General features: G+C 36.5%; 1 protein-coding gene across 2 annotated transcripts in view; it reads right to left on the bottom strand.

Moving 5' to 3' along the window:
* RARS1 (arginyl-tRNA synthetase 1) overlaps positions 1–21,633 on the bottom strand; it is a 33,710-nt gene that overhangs the window by 9,532 nt on the left and 2,545 nt on the right. Inside the window, exons 2-12 of one of the 2 annotated variants that reach the window (XM_058545610.1) lie at positions 20,104–20,235; positions 17,571–17,759; positions 16,525–16,633; positions 15,864–15,964; positions 14,575–14,696; positions 13,532–13,652; positions 11,575–11,704; positions 10,226–10,330; positions 7,688–7,866; positions 6,800–6,909; positions 3,589–3,694 (exon numbers count right to left, since the gene is read on the bottom strand). In XM_058545610.1, coding sequence (XP_058401593.1) covers positions 3,589–3,694; positions 6,800–6,909; positions 7,688–7,866; positions 10,226–10,330; positions 11,575–11,704; positions 13,532–13,652; positions 14,575–14,696; positions 15,864–15,964; positions 16,525–16,633; positions 17,571–17,723 — 1,236 coding nt within the window. In that variant the 5' untranslated portion in view covers positions 17,724–17,759; positions 20,104–20,235. The remainder of the gene's footprint in view (positions 1–3,588; positions 3,695–6,799; positions 6,910–7,687; positions 7,867–10,225; positions 10,331–11,574; positions 11,705–13,531; positions 13,653–14,574; positions 14,697–15,863; positions 15,965–16,524; positions 16,634–17,570; positions 17,760–20,103; positions 20,236–21,633) is intronic. The other variant, XM_058545602.1, reaches the window with a different exon arrangement.

Below are 21,633 nucleotides of genomic sequence, written 5' to 3'. Positions count from 1 at the left end.
ACCCAGACAGAAGTCAACAATAGCGGAATTAAATAAAAAACTAGACCAGATAGACTTAATAGATATATATAGAACACTCCATCCAAAAACAGCAGAATACACATTCTTCTCAAGTGCACATGGAACATTCTCAAGGATAGACCATATGTGGGGAAACAAAGCAGATCTCAATAAATTTAAGAAACTTGGAATCATATCAAGCATCTTTTCCAACCATAATGGCATGAAACTAGAAATCAATTACAAGAAAAAAACTGGGAAAGTGACAAATATGTGGAGACTAAACAACATGCTACTGAACAACCAATAGATCACTGAGGAAATTGAAGCAGAAATCAAAAAATATCTGGAGACAAATGAAAATGAAAATACACCATACCAACTCATGTGGGATGCAGCAAAAGTGGTCCTAAGAGGGAAATTCATAGCAATACAGGCCCACCTTAACAAACAAGAATTTTCAAATAAGCAATCTTAAACTACACCTAACAATTAGAAAAAGAACAACAAAGTCCAAAGTCAGCAGAAGGAGGGAAATAGTGAAAGAATAGAAATCACAAAGGATACCACAGAAATACAAAGGATTCTAAGAGAATATTACGAAAAACTATATGCCAACAAATTGGACAATCTAGAAGAAATGGATAAATTCTTAGACTCATACAACCTCCTAAAACTAAATCAAGAAGAAATAGAGAATCTGAATAGACCAACAACGAGTAAAGAGATTGAATCAGTAATCAAAAACCTCCCCAAAAATAAAAGTCCAGTACCAGATGGCTTCTCTGGAGAATTCTACCAAACATTCAAAGAAGATTTAACACCTATCCTTCTCAAACTACTCCAAAATGTTGAAGAAAATGGAACAATTCCTAACACATTTTACGAGGCCAACATCATCCTGATCCCAAAGCCAGACAAAGGACAACACAAAGAAGGAAAATTACAGGCCAACATCACTGAAGAACATAGATGCAAAAATCCTCAACAAAATATTGGCAAGCCAAATACAGCAATACATTAAAAGGATCATAAACCATGATCAAGTGGGATTTACACCAGGGACACAGGGATGGTTCCACACCCACAGATCAACGTGATACACCACATTAACAAAATGAGGAACAAAAACCACACGATCATCTCAATAGATGCAGAGAAAGCATCTGACAAGATCCAACATCCATTTATGATAAAAACTCTCAACAAATTGCCAATCTTCCTCTTTTTGCCAAGGAAGATGGCCCTGAACTAACAACTGTGCCCATCTTCCTCTATTACATATATGGGACGCCACCACAGCATGGCTTGATGAGCGGTGCGAAGGTCTGCACCTGGGATCCAAACCTGCGAACTCCAGGCCGCCAAAGCAGAGCGCACGAACTTAACCACTATGCCACCAGGTGGGCCCCTATTGCCACTCTCATTCAGCATAGTACTGGAAGTTTTGGTCAGAGCAATTAGGCAAGAAAAAGAAATAAAGGTATCCAAATTGGCAAAGAAGAAGTGAAACTCTTGCTGTTTGCAAGCAACATGATTTTATATACAGAAAACCCTAAAGAATCCATCGGGAAACTATTAGAAATAATCAACAACTACAGCAAAGTTGCAGGGTACAAAATCAACTTATAAAAATCAGTTGCATTTCTATACTCGAATAACTATCTACCAGAAAAAGAACTCAAGAATACAATCCCATTTACAATCACAACAAAAAGAATAAATACCTAGGAATAAATTTAACCAAGGAGGTGAAATACCTATACAATGAAAACTGTAAGACATTATTGAAAGAAATTGATGATGACATAAAGAAATGGAAAGACATTCCATGCTCATGGATTAGAAGAATAAATATAGCTAAAATGTCCAAACTACCTAAACCAATCTACAGATTCAATGCAATCCCAATCAGAATCTCAATGACATTCTTCACGGAAATAGAACAAAAAATTCTAAAATTCAAATGGGGCAACAAAAGGCCCTGAACAGCTAAAATAATCCTGAGAAAAAAGAAGAAAGCTGGAGGCATCATAATCCCTGACTTCAAAATATACTACAAAGCTACAGTAATCAAGAAGCATGGTATTGGCACAAAAACAGACACACAGATCAATGGAACAGAATTGAAAGCCCAGAAATAAAAATACACATCTACAGACAGCTACTCTTCAACAAAAGAGCTAAGAACATACAATGGAGAAAGGAAAGTCTCTTTAATAAAGGATGTTGGGAAAACTGAACAGCCACATGGAAAAGAATGAGAGTAGACCATTATCTTTCACCATATACAAAAATTAACTCAGAATGGATTAAAGACTCAAAGGTAAGACCTGAAACCATAAGACTCCTATAAGAAAATATAGGCAGTATACTCTTTGACATTGGTCTTCGAAGGATCTTTTCACATACCATGTCTACCCAGGCAAGGGAAACAAAAGAAAAAATAAACAAGGGAGACTTCATCAGATTAAAGAGCTTCTGCGAGGCAAAGGAAACTAGGAACAAAACAAAAAGACAACCCACCAACTGGGAGAAAATATTTGCAAATCATATATCTGACGAGGGGTTAATCTCCAAAATATATAAAGAACTCACACAACTCAACAACAAAAAAACAAACAATCCAATAAAAAAATGGGCAGAAGATATGAACAGACATTTTTCCAAAGAAGATATACAGATGGCCAATAGGCACATGAAAAGATGTTCAACACCACTAATGATCAGGGAAATGCAAATCAAAACTACATTGAGATATCACCTTACACCCATTAGAATGGCTATAATCACCAAGACAAAAAATAACAAATGTTGGAGAGGATGTGGAGAAAAGGCAACCCTCATACACTGTTGGTGGGAATGCAAACTGGCACAGCCACTATGGAAAACAGTATGGAGATTTCTCAAAAAATTAAAAATAGAAATATCATATGTCCCAGCTATCCCACTACTGGGTATTTATCCAAAGAACTTGAAATCAACAATTCAAAGAGACTTAAGCATCCCTATGTTCATTATAACAGTACTCACAATAGCCAAGATGTGGAGGCAACTCAAGTGCCCATGGACTGATGACTAGATAAAGAAGATGTGGTACATATGTACAATGGACTACTACTTAGCCATAAAAAAAGACAAAATTGTCCCATTTGCAACAACATGGATGGACCTGGATAGTATTATGTTAAGCGTAATAAGCCAGACAGAGAAAGACAAACATGGTACAATTTCACTCAAATGTGGAAGAAAAATTAACACATGGACAAACAGAACAGATTAGTGGTTACCAGAGGGGAAGGGGTTTGGGGAGTGGGCATAAGGGGTAAAGGGGCACATTTATATGTTCACTGACAAATGATGATGTAGAACTGAAATTTCACAATGTTATAAACCATCATGACCTCAATGAAAAAAAAAAATGCTCAGCAGTTCACAAAATAAACTTACCATGCAAGAAAATCTGAGTAATATAATCCTGTCCTAAGTAGACTGACTCTTTATAATCCTTCTCAGTTCTCTCAAACAAAAATGAAAAGTCACAACACAATGCATGGTACACAATATGCAAATAAAGCCTTTGATTACCTTGTCTCTTTCTTTTTCCTTCAATTTGTCCATGGATCGTTTTAGTCCTTCTTCCAGAAGGTCTATGAGGCGCACTGTTTCACCTGAACGTGTTTTAAATTTCTTCCTAAAAAAATTTAAAAGTCTCAATTAAACAGGTTTTGAAACAGAACTTCCGACTTAGAAATCTTTGAAAATGAAGATCTGACATTGCCTTATTTCAGTTAGCAACCAGGGAGGTTGCCAAAAGAAAGAAACAGGGGTAATTGCAAATGTCTCTCATCTATAGCCCTCAACTCAAAGCATTCTATGCCTTAGGCTTCTAACAGTATTCTCTACATGTTCATCTTTTAATACAATCTGTAATAGGGAAAGAAAGAAGACATTTATTAATTTGTTCATTTTCTTGAATACAAAGTTTGGCTTAGTTATTTTACCTTCTTAAAAAAATTATTAGTGAAATACACATTTGTGGGGGCCAGTCCAGTGGCGTAGTGGATAAGTTCGAGCATTCCGCTTTGGTGGCCCAGGGCTCGCTGGTTGGGATCCTGGGCACAGACCTAGTCACTGCTCATCAAGCCATGCTGAGCTGGCATCCCACACAGAACTAGAAGGACCTACAACTAGGATATACAACTATGTAATGGGGCTTTGGGGAGAAAAAAGAAGATGAGGAAGATTGGCAGCAGATGTTAGCTCAGGGCCAATCTTGCAAAAAAAAAAAAAATTAACAATATGAACCAAAACACACTATCCTGGTTTTCATCTTAAAAAAAAAATACACATTTGCTTCTAGAATTATTTGGGAAACAAATTCTTAAGGGAATCTCACTTGCATTTCTCTATATAGTAATTCCACTTGTTCAGCAGTAACCAACCCTGGATGCAAATTAGAATCAGCTGGAGAGCTTAGCGAAAAGGAAAAAAAAACGATACCAGGGTCCCATTCATACCTACTGAAATCAGATTCTCTGCGGATGGGGCAAAAGCACTGCCCCAGGCCACTGCACTATTAAAAGCATTTCACAAAAATTGCATTCTACCTATTAAACAGAAGTTTGCATGACACTGAGTATATAATTTGTCTTTTTCTTTCTAAGCTAAAAATCCTTCAAATGCTACAATGGTACAAACGAAGTATGCTTTTCTATCTAACACAAAGCCTACCAAAATAATTGTGATACTTTCTATTAAAGTTTTATTTTCAAAGAGTTGCCTTAGAAAGGATCTTCTTGCCCTTTATCACAGAATTAAAACTCCTTTATTATCCCATAAATATATTAAATACTTCCATGGCTTTCCTTATGTCATCCCCTCCTTCTTGAGTGTCCAACAACTTCCAAAACTTCTATCTGATAAAATGATGCTCATCATAAAGCCTAGCCAAAATGCTAAGGGAAGCCTTTCTACTTTGCAACTGCAAAGACTTTTGCAAAGTCTCTACTCTGCAATAACTGGTCTTTTCCATTACTCTCTCCCTGCACCTGCCTTGGATTTTTGTGTTTTTTGTGTTAGTTTACTCCTCTGACCAGTGGTTCTAATATGAGGGATCCATATCTGACTATCAAAGGAGCTTTTAAAAAACAGATGCCTAACACTCAGTTTAGACCTAGTAAATCAATAACTCCTCTGGTGGGGCCTGGCATGTACACTTTAACAGGCTCCACAGAGAACTGCTCTGCTTTAGATAATAGGCACCTTCAGGAGAGAGGCCACATTCTATGTATCTTCATGTACACACTGTGGAGCACCCAGCCAATGCCACGCACAGCAGGTGCAGGGAATAACAGGAAGCCCAGAGAATAACAGGAAGATGATTAAATAAAAGGTAAATTATTGTAAAAAGCCTTAAAAGAGAAAATTTCACTAAAAAATAGATGGTAGAATCTGTGAGCATTTTAATGTAAATATTTAGAATATCGGAAGCTGCCACTGGTTAACTATCACTGAAATTACTCTTCCTTTTTAGTGGTCTAGGATGCTTTAAGAACATGATGTTGAGAGTGCAGAAATATAAAACAACAACAAAAATCAAGAAAAAATCCCTTAGCCATTACATGGGAAACAAGTTAAATGCCAAGATATAAACAGTGGTGATAAATATCAGGTATAAAAGTAAATTTGATAATTTCACCCAATTATAGGAATAATCATCTAAATGGTAATCCAAAAAACCAACAGTTAAGAAACTAAAATACTATAAACAATACTCAACTCATCGGCTAGTTTTTAATCACTTTCTTAGGACTACAAACACCATAACAAGGACCCAGTGTCTTCTGATTCCAAAGGAATGCAGCCCGAGAGATGAGTCATATGTTACAATTAAAGAATGTCTGATGTTACTCCAACAAGGTCTTTTGTCTTCACATGATCTCTATCTAAAATAATACCTTGACACACCTAACTTGCTTTTCATATGCTTAATTAGGGCTTTTGTGCACTGGCTGGCCAAGCACCTCAAGCTACTTCATGTGGTTTTCAGAAGCATTACCACCTTTGTGTGATGGTAGTATTTGGGCTGTAATCACCTTTAAAATGCCGTAGATTTTAAGAGACATACTGATTAAATAGCTAAGTGATCCTCAGATATTACAGGACACAAGATACTAAAAATTTTGTGCCTTTGAATTGATAAATACTATACATAAATATTTGCTTGTAGTCACTTTTTTATTTCATAAACATTGAGCAGAATGTGGGGAAATGATCAGAAAACAGAAAAACAAAGCATGGATATTAACATGTAGGTCTCAATAAACTTAATATTTTGAGATGAACATAAAAACGAAAAGCTGTGAAATCTTAAAACTCAACTGGAATCTCAATAAACTTATACCTGTTGACCTGTTCAACTGTGAAGGAAAAAACAGACATTTACAAAATGCTTGAAATATACTGTTCAATATTTTGTTTGAAATCTGAGGAATGTGATAGATTTTACAATTTAAATCTGTGGGAATGGAAATCCTTTTTATTATCTGTTAAGTCTATAGTCTAGTTTTCATCCAACTTTGTACAAGTCTCCCTAAAAGGTAACATTCCCTGGCAGTGATAAGATGTAGTATAGGCACAAAACGGTTCAACTAGGTCCCCCATCACAGCACATATAGACTCAAGAAAACTGTGGACTTTCTTAACTCCAATATGGTATCACATGAAAATGTAGCCTCTTCCAAACAAATCTGGGGGTCAGGTATGTCATTACCATCTTTAGATTTTCTGGACTTACTTGTCTTCCCCCAGCACCAGGCCAAATCCAGCATGAGACACTCGAGTTACTTTAGGGTCATACCAACCAATCATTTGAGCAGCTGCAAATACTGTCTGCAAGTGCATAGACTACAAAGGAACAGAAATAAAAAGTTACTTGCTAAACTTTCTAATAATAAAAAAATGACATAGGGGCTGGCCCAGCGGCATACTGGTTAGGTTCACGTGCTCCACTTTGGTAGCCTGGGGTTCGCAGGTTCGGATCCCAGGCATGGACCTACACACGCTCATCAAGTCATGCTGTGGCAGCATCCCACATACAAAAAATAGAGGAAGACTGGTATAGATGTTAGCTCAGCAACAATCTTCCTCAGCAAAAAGAGGAAGATTGGCAACAGATGTTAGCTCAGGGCCAAAGTTCTTCACCTAAAAAAAAAAAAACACTTCAAGCTCTTGCGCTTATGGATAAAAATTTGCAGAATGTAAATCACTCACAAATCTCGTAAGGAAAGTATAATTATAAAGAGCTCTTCTTCATTGCCTATATATGAGACAGTAAGAGCAGGACATAATTTCTACGTTCAAAGGTTTTTAAAGCAACTGAAGTAAGAACAGGTTCATGTGCAATAATTTCAATTAAATTTTAGGTCTCACAACCACCCTTTCAGATAGGAATAGTTACTGAGGTTCAGAGAAGTTTTCCAGTTTATGAAGACAAGCTGGAAAGCTGGGAAGTTTCCAAGTTTAGCCAAATCTAAACTCTGTTTCTCCTATATTACACTGCTGTTCGGAATTTTAGTCTTTGGGGAAAATTTATAGTCTTCCACTGCCAAATGCCACAAACCTCACCATACTGTCTCACCTCCAAATGGATAATGTAAAAACATATACAAATCTACAAACTCACTTGTCCACTATCCACCACATAGATAATCATATCTGCTTTTTCCTCAAATAGTCTTTGTTTAACAGCAGCCAGGTCCGATGTATCATAGGTATAACCTCCATCTGATTTGACTATGGTTAATGGTATAGAACATCCTGGGACAAACACAATCTTTCTGCCATCATCCACTTGCACAAATCCTAGGGGGAAAAAAACCTTATTAATAACGTTAAAAGAACCTTTAAGGAATATAAATGCTTAGCCATTATAGGACATTTATTAGAGAGCTCAAGAAATCACATGATTTTTTTCTCACCACAACCTACTATGAGCCTTGGAAAAAGGCTACTGTCAAGGTTGTCTGGGCACCCAGGGTGTTTCCAGGGCACAAGTGAGATATCCTGGCAGTTTACTGGACTCATTCTACACTTGGATCCCAAACTCTCTGTAAAACACCTCACTGGAGCCCACCTAATTTCTATGTTTAAAGGTTTTTAAGGCAACTGAAGTAAGAGCAGGTTCATGTGCAATAATTTCAATTAAATTTTAGGTCTCACAACCACCCTTTCAGATAGGAATAGTTACTGAGGTTCAGAGAAATTTTCCAGTTTATGAAGACAAGCTGGAAAGCTGGGAAGTTTCCAAGTTTAGCCAAATCTAAACTATGTTTCTCCTATATTACACTGCTGTTCTGAATTTTAGTCTTTGGGGAAATTCTACAGAACAGCAGACACAGAACATGGAAATCCATGCTTTGTTTTCAGGTTGGAGCCATAGCCTTTCTCTGGGAGAAAGATGCAATTTCTATCATTACTTCTTAAAAGGTACTGAAAGGAAGTTAAAACTGTAACAGGGTTCAGGAAACAAACATGGTAAGATTTAGCATTTGGAATTAGTGGAAAGAAAAAATAAAATCACGTTCACATACCTGTGATGAAAAAGGCAAAATTCTTGGATGGAAGAAGGGACAGAAAAGAACATGATGACAATAACAGCTGTATTTGAGTGCTACTATGTGCCAAATACTATGCACTAAGTCTTCAATTTAACCTTCACAATAACTCTATGCAGTAAATACAATTACTCTTGCTTTCTTACAGTTTAGTAAACTGAGGCTTGGTAAGGTAAAGGCAGTTAAAAACAAGCTCTGAAGCTAGACAGCCTAGATGGAATCTCAGACTTATCACTTACTAGCTTTGTGACCTTGGAAAGTTACTAACTTCTCTGTGCCTCCTTCTTATAATTAAAAAAAGAGTCTTCAAAATTTTATTCTCTTAAAAGTACGGTCCCTGGGCCCCAGATTGTCACTAATAAATACCATTTCCCATTCAAGGAACCAGGCTTCCTTGGACATACTAGATTAGCTGATTCCAGAACTAAGGCAGGAAATGTATAAAATAATCCTGGAATATTGTATACCAGAAAGCAAGTAAACTATCAAAGACTATGGGTGTCAAGAAAAAACAAAAAACAGGAAAGCCAATTCGAGGAGGCTACCATTAGCCAAAAATGGGAAAATTTGAGCATTTAAAAAGAATAATAAAGACAAATGATTGAAAAATATAAAATATATTAAACCTCATTTACGGTAATGCTAAAAACAAATCAGTTGTCATATCTGGAAGATGTTAAGAAACTAATTTATTATTCTGAAAATTGATAAATAAAAGAAAAACAAAGAACCAAGCATTTATACTACTTGCCTTAGATGAACTGTACCTCAGGATAACCAAAATAATTATGTGACAGAGTTCTGCATAGGAGAATTTAAACAAAGAAGGAATGACAGAATACGACCATTTCCCAATCTCTAATGAAGTAATGAATCAAAGTCATGATCCTCAATAGCTGCTAAAACCACTAGGGGAAAGTGATGGGAAAATTTAAGGATAGATCAGGCTGACAACACCTGAACCCACTAATCCATCTTAACATCACAAAAAGAGAGCCAACCAGACATTGTTTGCATTCTTGCAACAAAAAAGGAAGAAAAGAAAACACAAATCAAAATTTAAACAGGGCTTTTTAGAAAATACAGATAGACGAATTATGTTAAATAACACCATAGGGGAAATTCTGTAAGACAAATGGCCCAGTTTCTTCAACAACAAAAGAGACAAAGTGGGGCGGCAGGTGAAAGGTGGGGGCGAGGCAGGAGAAACTCAGGGATTTACAGAATTTAAGAGATATATCAAGCAAATGTAAAGTGTTGACTCCGAAAAAAACCTAATGATTAATAAAGATTATGAATCAACTTGGGAAATTTGAACTTCTGATTGGCTATTTAATATTAAGAAATTATTACTAATTTTCACAGAGCAATAATGGTATTGTGGTTTTGGGGTGGGAGGAAGGGTCTAACCAAAGCAGTTATAGATGAAATTACATGATGTAAGCAGTGTATATAGGAAGGTATATTATAAGGTTGGCCTGTATTCATAATTGTTGAAGTTGAGTGATGAGTGCACAGAGTTGAGGGTCACTATAATATTCTCTCCACTTTTGCCTATGTTTGAAAATTTCCTAAGAAGTTAAAAAAAAAAAAAGTAGAGCACCTACCTTTATCTTCAAATTCCTTTACAACGTCATTCATCCTATCTTGATAGAAGGATTCCCCCCTCTCTATTAAAGAGACGTCCAATGCGTCGTAGATTTTATTAAACTCTAAGGAAAAAAAGGTCACCAAATAAGAAAATGTATAACAATTCAAACAGGAAACATGCATCTTATATTAAAAGAAATTTATTATTTAATTGAAACATTTGGAAGGAAATTAATTACACTAAAAATGTATGATACAGAACATTATATGTATGTCGCCACTTTGAAAATGCGGAAAGAATATGGTAAGATACACATCAAAATATTAACAATGGGTGAGACTATAAATAATTTTATTTTTTTTTTTCCTGTTTACATTTACTTTTTTTCTATCAGGAACATGAACTTTTTGTGTAACTTCCTTTTTTTTTTTATTTTTGAGGAAGATTGGCCCTGCACTAACATCTGTTGCCAATCTTCCTCTTTTTCTTTTTTCTCCCCAAAGCCCCAGGACATAGTTGTATGTCATAGTGGTAGAGTTGTAGCTCTTCTATGTGGTATGCCGCCTCAGCATGGCTTGATGAGCAGGGAGTAGGTCCATGCCCAGGATCCGACCCGGTGAACCCCGGGCTGGCGAAGTGGAATGTTCGAGCTTAACTGCTACCTACACCACCCCGGGCTGGCCCCTTTGTGTAACTTTCAAAAAATTTATTCTTAAAAAATGTAAATGAGAAGATCGAATATTTACTTTGTTTTGCCTAATTTGTACCATTTACCTGTCTGTTTAGCCATGCATCAGTGACACAATAATACCCACTATAGCATTATAAAACATTTATTACCTAGTGCCGCAAAACAGCCATCATTAGCCTTCGTTTTCAAAGATCTACTGGGTATTCTTACCCATTTATTCTTCAAAATGACCTGTAAAATTACTTTGTCAAGTTTGAAAACTTGAAATTGTCTTAAAATGACAAATGAATTTGGAGAACTAGGGGACTTCGTGTGACACTATTCACACATGCACCACATCCTGCTTTCCATTCCTCTTCACTTTGGTCCTCTAAGTTTCCGGATAAATTTATTCCTAAGTCTTTTATAGCTTTGGTTGGTAATGAGAATAGGATCTTTTCTTTTTCTATTTTCTTTCCTAATTAATTTTTGTTGACTTTGAACAAAGTTAAATCTTGCACCTTCCTGTCTTAATAAACTTAATAGTCGTTTCAGTTTCAGAAAATATTCAAGAAAAAATCTATTTGCCAGTCTTTTAAAGTTGAACATGTCATTCTAAGTCAATCCTGAATATAGACTCAAGGACTACATGCAATAGTACTTGTTGGATGAATGAACGAAGCCCAGAAATTCACCTTGGCGGGAGACATCACAGATAAGTTTCCAAGCTTTTATGATATCTGGATTTTTACTCTGGAGCAGAACTACGCACTGGTACGCTCGCTTCTTAAATTCTTCCTCAGTATCAAATCTCTTCTTGGATTCCTGTGATTAAAAAAAAAAAAGTAAGTCCGTAAAAAGAGCCAACCTGTATTTCTAGATAAAGAATGTGTTCATTTCTAAATCCACCCCCACCCCAAAAACACACACGAAAAGGTGATGGGTGGAAACTAGACTTTTTGGCAGTAAACACAATGTAGTACATACACAAGTCAAATTATAATAATATACACCTAAATAATGTTGCCTAAAAACAAAAACAAAACCTAAGAGCAAGGAAGTGAAAATTTAGAACAACAGAACAAGTGCCCTATCTCAGTAGTCAAGAATGCTGCTACAGGGGCCAGCTCTGTGGCATAGTGGTTAAGTTCACGTTTTGCTTCGGTGGCCCAGGGTTCGTGGGTTAGGATCCTGGGCCTGGACCTACACAATGCTTATCAAGCCATGCTGTGGCAGGCATCCCACATATAAAGTAGAGGAAGACGGGTAAGGATGTTAGCCCAGGGCCAATCTTCCTCAGTAGAAAAAAAAAAAAAAAAAAAGAATACTGTTATAAATGAATGTGCCAAAGAACTATTCTTTTGAAATCATTTTTTCTTGAAAATACAAAATTGTCACCACAGTGCTACCTCCACTTTTCCAATTCACAAAAGCCTACTTCACACGAATGCTTTTGCGTTCAAGGAGAGTAATAAAGAATAGCTAACAGGTGAGGCTGAATTTTCTGTGCTCCATTTTCCATTCTGGATGTGGTCCTGGATGAGTAATTAATTTTTTTGTAATTAAAAATAAAATTGCTTTCATTGTTTTACTTCTATTTTGAAAGCAACACACTCGTACTGTAAAAATAAAAAGTTATTGTTAATCTCACCCCTCAAACTAACCAGTGATAACATTTTAGTACATAATTCTAAACATTTCTTTGCAAATACACACTTATGTGTTTTAACAAAAACTGGAAATAAATGGCCTTTCTTTTACTGTGATTTTTAAATTTAGCAATATATTATAAACATTTTCTTGCATTAACAGATCTGCCTCATTGCATCCAGAGCACAGAATTCCAACAGATGATTTTAACATCAGTTATTTTACCCATCTCATATCAGTAAACATCTAGTTTCTTTTCAACAGAAAATACCAATGACAAAAAAAAAAAAAAAAAATCCCCCAAACAAACCCATAAATGTTTACTTTTTAATGTAGTAATTCCATTCTTGGGAAGCTGTCTACCATAAAGAAACAATTTTAAAAAGGGTAAAACATGTACATTTACAAAGTCGTCTACTGAACAGGTAAGAGCCCCTCAAACTGGGGAAAAAAGTCAACAGCAGGGATTAATGTAAACTTTGGTACACCAATACAACAAAACATGTACAGTCATATCATAAAGTAACACAAAAGTTTATAATATAATGTTAAATTAAGTACAATACAAAAATGATGTTATAATCACAAATGATATAATAAATGTTTGCATACGACAGTCAAGAAGTCAAAGAAAGTTGACCAGTGACTGATCTAAAATTATGGTTTACGGTAAATTTTTCTTTTAAAAACTGTTCCTACATATACTTAATAATATTTTCAAAATACATAAAATTGAGAAGAACAGCATAAAAAAATTTTAAATACTAAAATGCATTTTGATCAACAAACTCCTAAATTCACTTAACAACAGGTAATGTGGTAGAATTCGATTTTTAACATACACCAACAAAAAAGCAAAGACAATGCGCTAATGGGTGGGGAGTTCAGCAACTTTTATTTAACCCCATAGTAGATTTAAATAACATTTTGAACTCTAACGAAAATGAATAATTATGATGAATGGTAAACACACAAATAATATAACAATAAATGATATCAAACCTTATAAAAGGCCTGAAGATCCCCAATGGGAGGTGAAACTGTTAGGTAATCTGGAAATTTATCTTGCAGGTGAGCAATGAGCATGCCAAACTGGGTCCCCCAATCTCCTATATGGTTTAATCTAATACCAATCAGAGAACACAAAATCATTTAAAAATGATAAACATTTTAAAATTAAATTAGAAGAATTACATTCCATTAGGAACCACTAACATTTAAGCACCAGTATATCACTTTTAGTAATATCTTGTTTACTCAGTTGTTTCCTCAACTGGTCTGCAAGCTCCGTGAGAGGCAAAGACAATGTCTGTCACGTTTAGCAATGTATACCCAGTAACATGCTGCACACAGCAGGCCCCCAGGATTTGCTAATGAATGAAGTTCCTATCAGTGGACTGTGATCTGTTTATTACGTAGTTAACTGGAATAATGACAGCGGAGCCAATGTCGGCCATCACCACAATTTTACGAAGATTTACCTTTTCAACCAATTATCTTAGTGTAATTTAGACCAGTGGATTTCAAATGTCAATGGAAGAAATTATTCAAAATATAGGTCAATTCAACCACTTCTCATCCCTCACTGCTTTTAACTCATCTCAAACTACCAGATCACCTATTAACTGGATTACTACAATACCCTCTATCTTATTATATAGTTCTTTCTTCTTTGCCTACCTTCTCCACAGAAGCCAGAGTAATCTTTAATTAGATTACATTGTTCTACTAATTAAGACTACGAAATAGCTTCCCACTACACTTAAAAGCCCAGCATAATCTGCCTCTTGCCTATCTCTCTCTCTACTAGAATATAAACCTTGATATACAAGAGGCACTGGAGAAATATTTGTGAAATGAATGGGGGAGTCTTTTCCTTGGTTCCACCCCTAGAGAGTCTAAAAAGTTGTTAGTTCACAGGAGGGGGCCAGGACATAATTTACTTAAAAAGCCTACTGGATGAACCACACTTATGAATCATTCTTTTTCAAGTGACATTTTTAATTTTCTATAGAAATCTCCAAAAGCAAGAAAAGAGTACCTACCTTAGCACGTCATATCCTGCAAATTCAAAGAGGCGGCACATGCTCTCTCCTATGATAGTTGACCTGAGATGGCCTACATGCATCTCTTTAGCTACGTTGGGTGAGGAAAAATCAACTACAACCTAGGATAGAAAGTAAAAAAGACTTTTACAGATAACATTTGTACTATAAATACATAATGTGGTAAATGTAGCTACAAAGGTAATCATATTACCATACATAAATGCATCAAAGTAACATGCTGTACACCTTAAATTTACACAATGCTATATGTCAAATATATTCAATTAAAAAGAGATTTTTAAAAGGGATATACACATTTTTATTCTGCTAATATTCATTAATAACATATTTAAAAATAAACTCAGACAGGGACCAGCCCCGTGGCGTAGTGGTTAAGTTTTTGCGCTCTGCTTCAGCAGCCCAGGGTTCTCGGGTTCGGATCCTGTGTGGACCTACATACACACTGCTCATCAAGCCATGTTATGGTGGCGTCCCACATACAAAATAGAGGAAGACTGGCACAGATGTTAGCTCAGTGACAACCTTCCTCAAGCACAAAGAGGAGGATTGGCAACAGATGTTAGCTCAGGGCCAGTGCTCCTCACCAAAAAAATAATAAAACAAAAATTAAAAAAATAAACTCAGACAACAGAAGCTTGGGTTGTAATTCAACTGTGTTAGGTTTTCTGATGAATCTACTTGTCCATTATTAACCGGAAAAGAATCAAATTTGTTTATACAAATTATCTATCCTCTATTTCAGCGATACCTCATAAATATCAGCTGTACCTCAAATCCTTGTAGAATGAAGTGAAAAGAAAAATCACATAACAAGCAAGACCCAGGAAAAAGGCTACTTCACAGTTACGTTCATATTCTCAAATATTAATGATTAAATCTCAATATAAAAAGCAAAAGCCATTCTATACGGTTCTAATATCAATTGAAAATTGTACATATACCTTTTTTTGTGTGTGTGAGGAAGATGAGCCCTGAGTTAACATCCATGCCAAACCTCCTCTTTTTGCTGAGGAAGACCGGCCCTGAGCTAACATCTATTGCCAAACCTCCTCTTTTTTTTCCCCTTTTTTTTCCCTCCCTAAAGCCCCAGTACATAGTTTTATGTCGGAGTTGCACATCCTGCTAGTTCCTGTATGTGGGACACCGCCTCAGCATGGCTGAACAAACAGTGCATCGCTGCACGCCCGGGATCTGAACCCGGGCCGCCAGCAGCAGAGCGCCCGCACTTAACCGCTAAGCCACAGGGCCGGCCCCTGTACATATACCTTTTTATTCTCTCCAAGGGCAGGTAGTTGAACACCATTCACCAGGAGATTGGTCAACTGTTCAGATACAAAGTCCTTTCTTAAGTGGACATTGATAAAACCTAACAAACAGCAAAAGAAAGAAAAAAAAATCAGAAACCCTCCTATCTTAAAGGATTGCCCACTCCCCAGCTTTCTTAATTTCATGTATGCCGGGCTGCAGGGTGCTAACCTGGCTCTGGCAAAACTTTCAGAATTCCATCACCACTTGGGGCCTTGACTTGAACCCTCTGGTAAGCTCCGTTTCAGCACGTATTTCAAACCTTACCACTCTCCTGAAAGCTTCCTACTTAATTCAGGCCCCTTCATTCTCAGCAAATGATTTGTTCACCTCTTAACAGAAAATAGACAGCCCTTTCACCACAGACTCATCTGCCATTATCTATCTCCTTTTTGCTGATGAAAAACTGAATCACAGGGAGGTAAAGTAACTCATCCAAGATCAGGCAGCTAAGTCTAGACTGAAATCTCAGTTTCTTAACTCTCAATCCAAGGTGCTTTCACCATCTTGCTCAGTGTACAAGTTTTAACCCTACAATTATATTTAAAATAGTTTTCTTTTTTTATTTCAAAAAGGACTCAGTATCAATACAACTACTTAAAAAGGGTAACACTGTCATACCAGGACCAGCAATTTCAACTCTTTCAATACATTCATTGCTTGGGAGGTGTCTGGTAATGTTTTCGGCAATTTCTCTCGGATTAACTTTCTGTTCCTTGGCTTTGAGCATCTATAACGCAATATAAAATGATTCATTACACACTAGGTTTCAGCAGGTTACTTGCAAATGCACAATTGACAAAGCATGAGATGCGTTTGACATGAGACCCAATAAAAGGCAGAAGCAGAGAAGTCCAATGACCTTGTAAATGGACAGACTGAGGCATCAAGCATCAATAGTGCCAAGAGGAATACAAAAGTGCCAAAACCAGGTGATCTCCACTTCAAAATGAATTGCCACACATATATATAACTTTTTAATGAAGACATAACAAAGTCTTTAGTTATGATCCCTGTTTCCAGGATATTTACATTTCTAATTTTCAAATCATGAAGTGTGCAATATTCAGATTTGAGTAATAAGTAGCACTCTAATAAACTTAACCCCAATGCAGACACATAAAAATTATCTAGAAAAAAATCTGGACTCCTTAGATTAACCCTTTCAATTCAAATAAGAGAGAAAAGCAAATAGTTCCCAATCAGGGGCAATTACCCACAAACACATCAGACCATGTAGCTATTAAAAATGGGGAATTCCTCTGGCCGAATGTGAAATATGTAAGCCTGCCTCAAAGACACCACAGCTTCGTCAAATATTTGATAGGAATGCTGGTTGGCAAATGGCTAACTTTTAATCCCTCACCTTCCAACACCCACCAATGACACACAGCAATCCTGGACACAACAGGAGGGAAGTACTAAAACAAAACAGTACCAACTATTGTCCTTACATATTGAGAATACATATAAAATTTAAGTGAATATTCAAATTTGTGCATTTTTAAAATTAAAACATACATGCCCCTTTCTCAAGTTTTTTAGAATTGTGGAAAATGTCCTTTTCATTGAAGAAATGACAATTTGCTATTATTTATGTAAATGGTAATGATGATGATAATGCTTAAGAAAATCAAATCACTAAGAGTGCTTCATAATATAATCACCTGAGAGATACCCATAGCACTATTACACTGATAGTCCCCAAACTTGGGCTGTTGACTTGGTGTCACTATCAGAGGAGGATTTGCCAAATCTGGATACGCAGCCTTAATGGCACAACCAAAGACCTCTTGTAGGCAGCTATTGATGTTAATCATATTTTTAGTTGGTCTATTCCTTTCTGCTTGAAGACTCTGTAAGAAAAGAATGGAAATATGTCAATAAAATATTAAATTGTCATGCATAATTTTCCCAAATACTTTGAGAAATCTTCAAATGTCTTGAGAAGAACTAAAAGGAAACATACATTCAAAGTGCAATGCTCTCATATCTGGGATATGCTGAGATATGTAACAGGACAAGTTTATCCCACAGCATCCAAGACATACATGGGAAATGCCCTGAGTTCCTTCTTTCTATATTTAGTTTATCAGAACAGACACTGGGAGTAGGGAGCAAAAAGGGCTGACCGAGTCTTCTTCTCAGCTGAAATAAAGCTCTGAGAAAATAGTATAAAATCAGTCCTAAATAAACCCTCATATACTGTTGGTGGGAATGCAAACTGGTACAGCCACTATGGGAAACAGTATGGAGATTTCTCAAAAAACTAAAAATCCAGATATTGTATGACCCAGCTAACCCACTACTGGGTATTTATCCAAAGAACTTGAAATCAACAATTCAAAGAGCCTTATGCATCCCTGTGTTCATTGCAGCATTATTCACAATAGCCAAGATGTGGAAGCAACCCAAGCGCCCAGTGACTGATGAATGGATAAAGAAGATGTGGTATATATATACAATGGAATACTACTCAGCCATACAAAAGACAAAATCATCCCATTCACAACAACATGGATGGAACCTGAGGGTATTATGTTAAGTGAGATAAGCCACACAGAGAAAGACAATGTATGATTTCACTTATATGTGGAAGATAAACAAGTACATGGACAAAGAGAACAGATTAGTGGTTACCAGAAGGGAAAGGGGTTAGGGGGTGGGCATAAGGGGTAAAGGGGCACATATATATGGTGACTGACAAACAATCATGTATGACCGAAATTTCACAATGTTATACACTATTATGACACCAATAATAAAAAAAAAAAAATCAGTCCTAAATAACTTCATATCAAATGCTGGAAGTGAAAACTCTATGGACAAAAACAAATAAAAAATGTATTCTTTCTATTAAAATGTCAACCTCTTCAAGGCATGAAATGAAAGGGAGCAAATATATTGATAAGTAATATCGACACATCAGAAAAATAAGCTGTTTTGTCTTACTGTTAAATAATCCCATGTTGCACTACTCTTAGCCCCATTCCTCTTTTTCTTTGAAGTGGAATATATTCATTTAAGTTGGTGTACAATTAATTACCTCTATTATTGCACTTACACCTTCTCAAAATTATTTGTCTCCACCACCAGACTTCTGAATGCAGGGAAAGTGTCTTATTCATGGCTCTGTCCCTGGCATTTAGCATTGTATGTGTCACGTGGCAGGTCAAGAAATGGTGACTGAACACATATGCTTTTAACGGAATACAAATGAAAATGCTGCGTATACACTAATCACAATTTTATGTTAATCAAAATGTCAATGACATGTAATACTAATGGCAACAATAGGGCCGGCCCCGTGGCTTAGCGGTTAAGTGCGCACGCTCCGCTGCTGGCGGCCCGGGTTCAGATCCCGGGTGCGCACCGACGCACCGCTTCTCCAGCCATGCTGAGGCCGAGTCCCACGTACAGCAACTCGAAGGATGTGCAGCTATGACATACAACTATCTACTGGGGCTTCGGGGGGAAAAATAAATAAAATAAAATAAAATCTTAAAAAAAAAAATTACTAATGGCAACAATAATGAAAGCTATTATTAGAGTAGTACTGAACTCTCTAATAAATAAAGAACTGAGCCAAGTGCTTTATTTATATGCATTATCTTACTTCATCTACACAACAAAAATTGAGTTTGTGACCATTATCACCACCTCCATTTGGGCTAGAAATTAAGTAATTTGCCAAAGGTAACAAATGTCAAGTGGCAAAGTCAGGATTCAAACTCAGTACTATTGGAATGACAAATCCAAGTACTATGCTTCTTTGTCATCCTCCTCTACCACATGGAGGAATTACATTCTTAACCCACTAAAAAACTGATTTAAGTTTTCAGTTAATCAATAATTGACTCCCCTCTGCAGTGACACACTCAAAAAGGGGAAGATATACTTTAACACAATCTAAGGGCTTCCAACAGCAAATGCTAATGATCCTAAGACTCAAACCCTACTCTAAATAAACTTTAATCTTTGTATTTTTAAAGCGTTAAGAAAAACAACAGGCCCAAAATGGAGCCACTTGTGCTAAGCTCCATGACAGCAAATCAAGACTTAATATTTAACCTAATTGCAGTTTCAGCCTCTCTCAGGAATATGACCTTTAACTAGTCAATCTGGAATTACTGGATCAGCACTAGTGAGGTAATCTGTGTCACAGACCCCAGCCCTTCTCCCAAAGAAAGCTGACCTTACCTGAAACAATCCACCCTTTGTTAGAAACTTCCTTTTACTGCTCACTTCTGTCTATAAAAGTCTTCTATTTTGTAAAGCATCATGGAGCTCCTTTCTATTCGCTAGATGGAATGTTGCCTGATTCATGAATCACTGAATAAAGCCAATGAGATCTTTAAATTCACTTGGTTGAATTTTGTTTTTTAACAAAAGGATAGGGGTACCAGTATGGATGTGTGTATATATGTAAACACGCACACAATATGAATCCTTTGTACTTGATTTCTGCACCATGCAATTTAGTATTTGCTTATAATTAAAGACTTTTCCCCAGCCTGTTTCGTATGTGCAAGTCCTCCCCAAAAATGGTAAGCTCCATGAGGTTAAGAAATACTACATATGGTACAAGAATCTCTGCTATAACTCAATATAGCCATTCTGAAACGCCTCACATTATACAAAAAATTACATCCTAAAAAATAGCATATGTTGAGAAAATCAGCATCAGAAACAGATTACTCAAAATCTATGTGATTTTGTAACACAAGCGCTATCACAATAGCAATTTTAAAATCATCACCCTTAAAAAGGTATCTGTAATTCCTAATAAGGACTAGATAAATATAAGACTTTATCTTAAAAAAGGATAGGGACAGCTCAATGGAAGGGGGTACAACGAAGAGTTGAGACTGCTCAGTTAATGAAAACAAGGGCAAAATGCCTCTGAGACAACCATCTAATAAGTGTTTCTAAGTCAGGGAATGTGGCCAAAGCGAGCCAGGGGAGGAAGCTAGTGTGAATGGGCATCACACACAGCATGTTATTCTTCTGTGGCTTGCTGCTTTCTGTTGTGTTTGTGTACCTTGTGTGAGGCTGCTGTTACTCAGTAGAGCAAAGTATTTGTGAAAAACCAGTGTGCCTTCCACATTACACTGACAGCATTCTCCTATTTACACACTGGAGCCAACTTGTATTACAGACATGTGTATTAGAATACCCTGTAATAAACGGTTATGCACCTAAAAAAAAAAATATATATATATACACACACACATATACATATATAGTACTTTCTTTTCTTTCTTTCTTTTTTTTCTGTGAGGAAGATCAGCCCTGAGCTAACAACCATGCCAATCCTCCTCTTTTTGCTGAGGAAGACTGGCCCTGAGCTAACATCTATTGCCAATCCTCCTCCATTTTTTCCCCCTTTTCTCCCCAAAGCCCCAGTAGATAGCTGTATGTCATAGTTGCACATCCTTCTAGTTGCTGTATGTGGGATGCCACCTCAGCATGGTCCAACAAGCAGTGCATCGGTGCACGCCCAGGATCCAAACCCTGGGCTGCCAGTAGCAGAGCACACGCACTTAACTAAGCCACGGGGCCGGCCCCCCTGTACTTCCTTTTCTATCTTTTCCCTCACAGCCTCTAGCACATATTAGGCATTTAATAATACTTTTGAATTGAAATAAATATAATAGAGAAATAAGTATAAATAAGTGCAGAATGAATGAGGTAATCAGAAAGGTGAGATATTTTTGTGAAGATTCTATT

Source organism: Diceros bicornis, chromosome 1 (genome assembly GCF_020826845.1).
Source record: "Diceros bicornis minor isolate mBicDic1 chromosome 1, mDicBic1.mat.cur, whole genome shotgun sequence".
NCBI lineage: Eukaryota > Metazoa > Chordata > Mammalia > Perissodactyla > Rhinocerotidae > Diceros > Diceros bicornis.
Note: the sequence above shows the minus strand (reverse complement) of the source record. Positions and strands in the feature narration are given on the sequence as shown.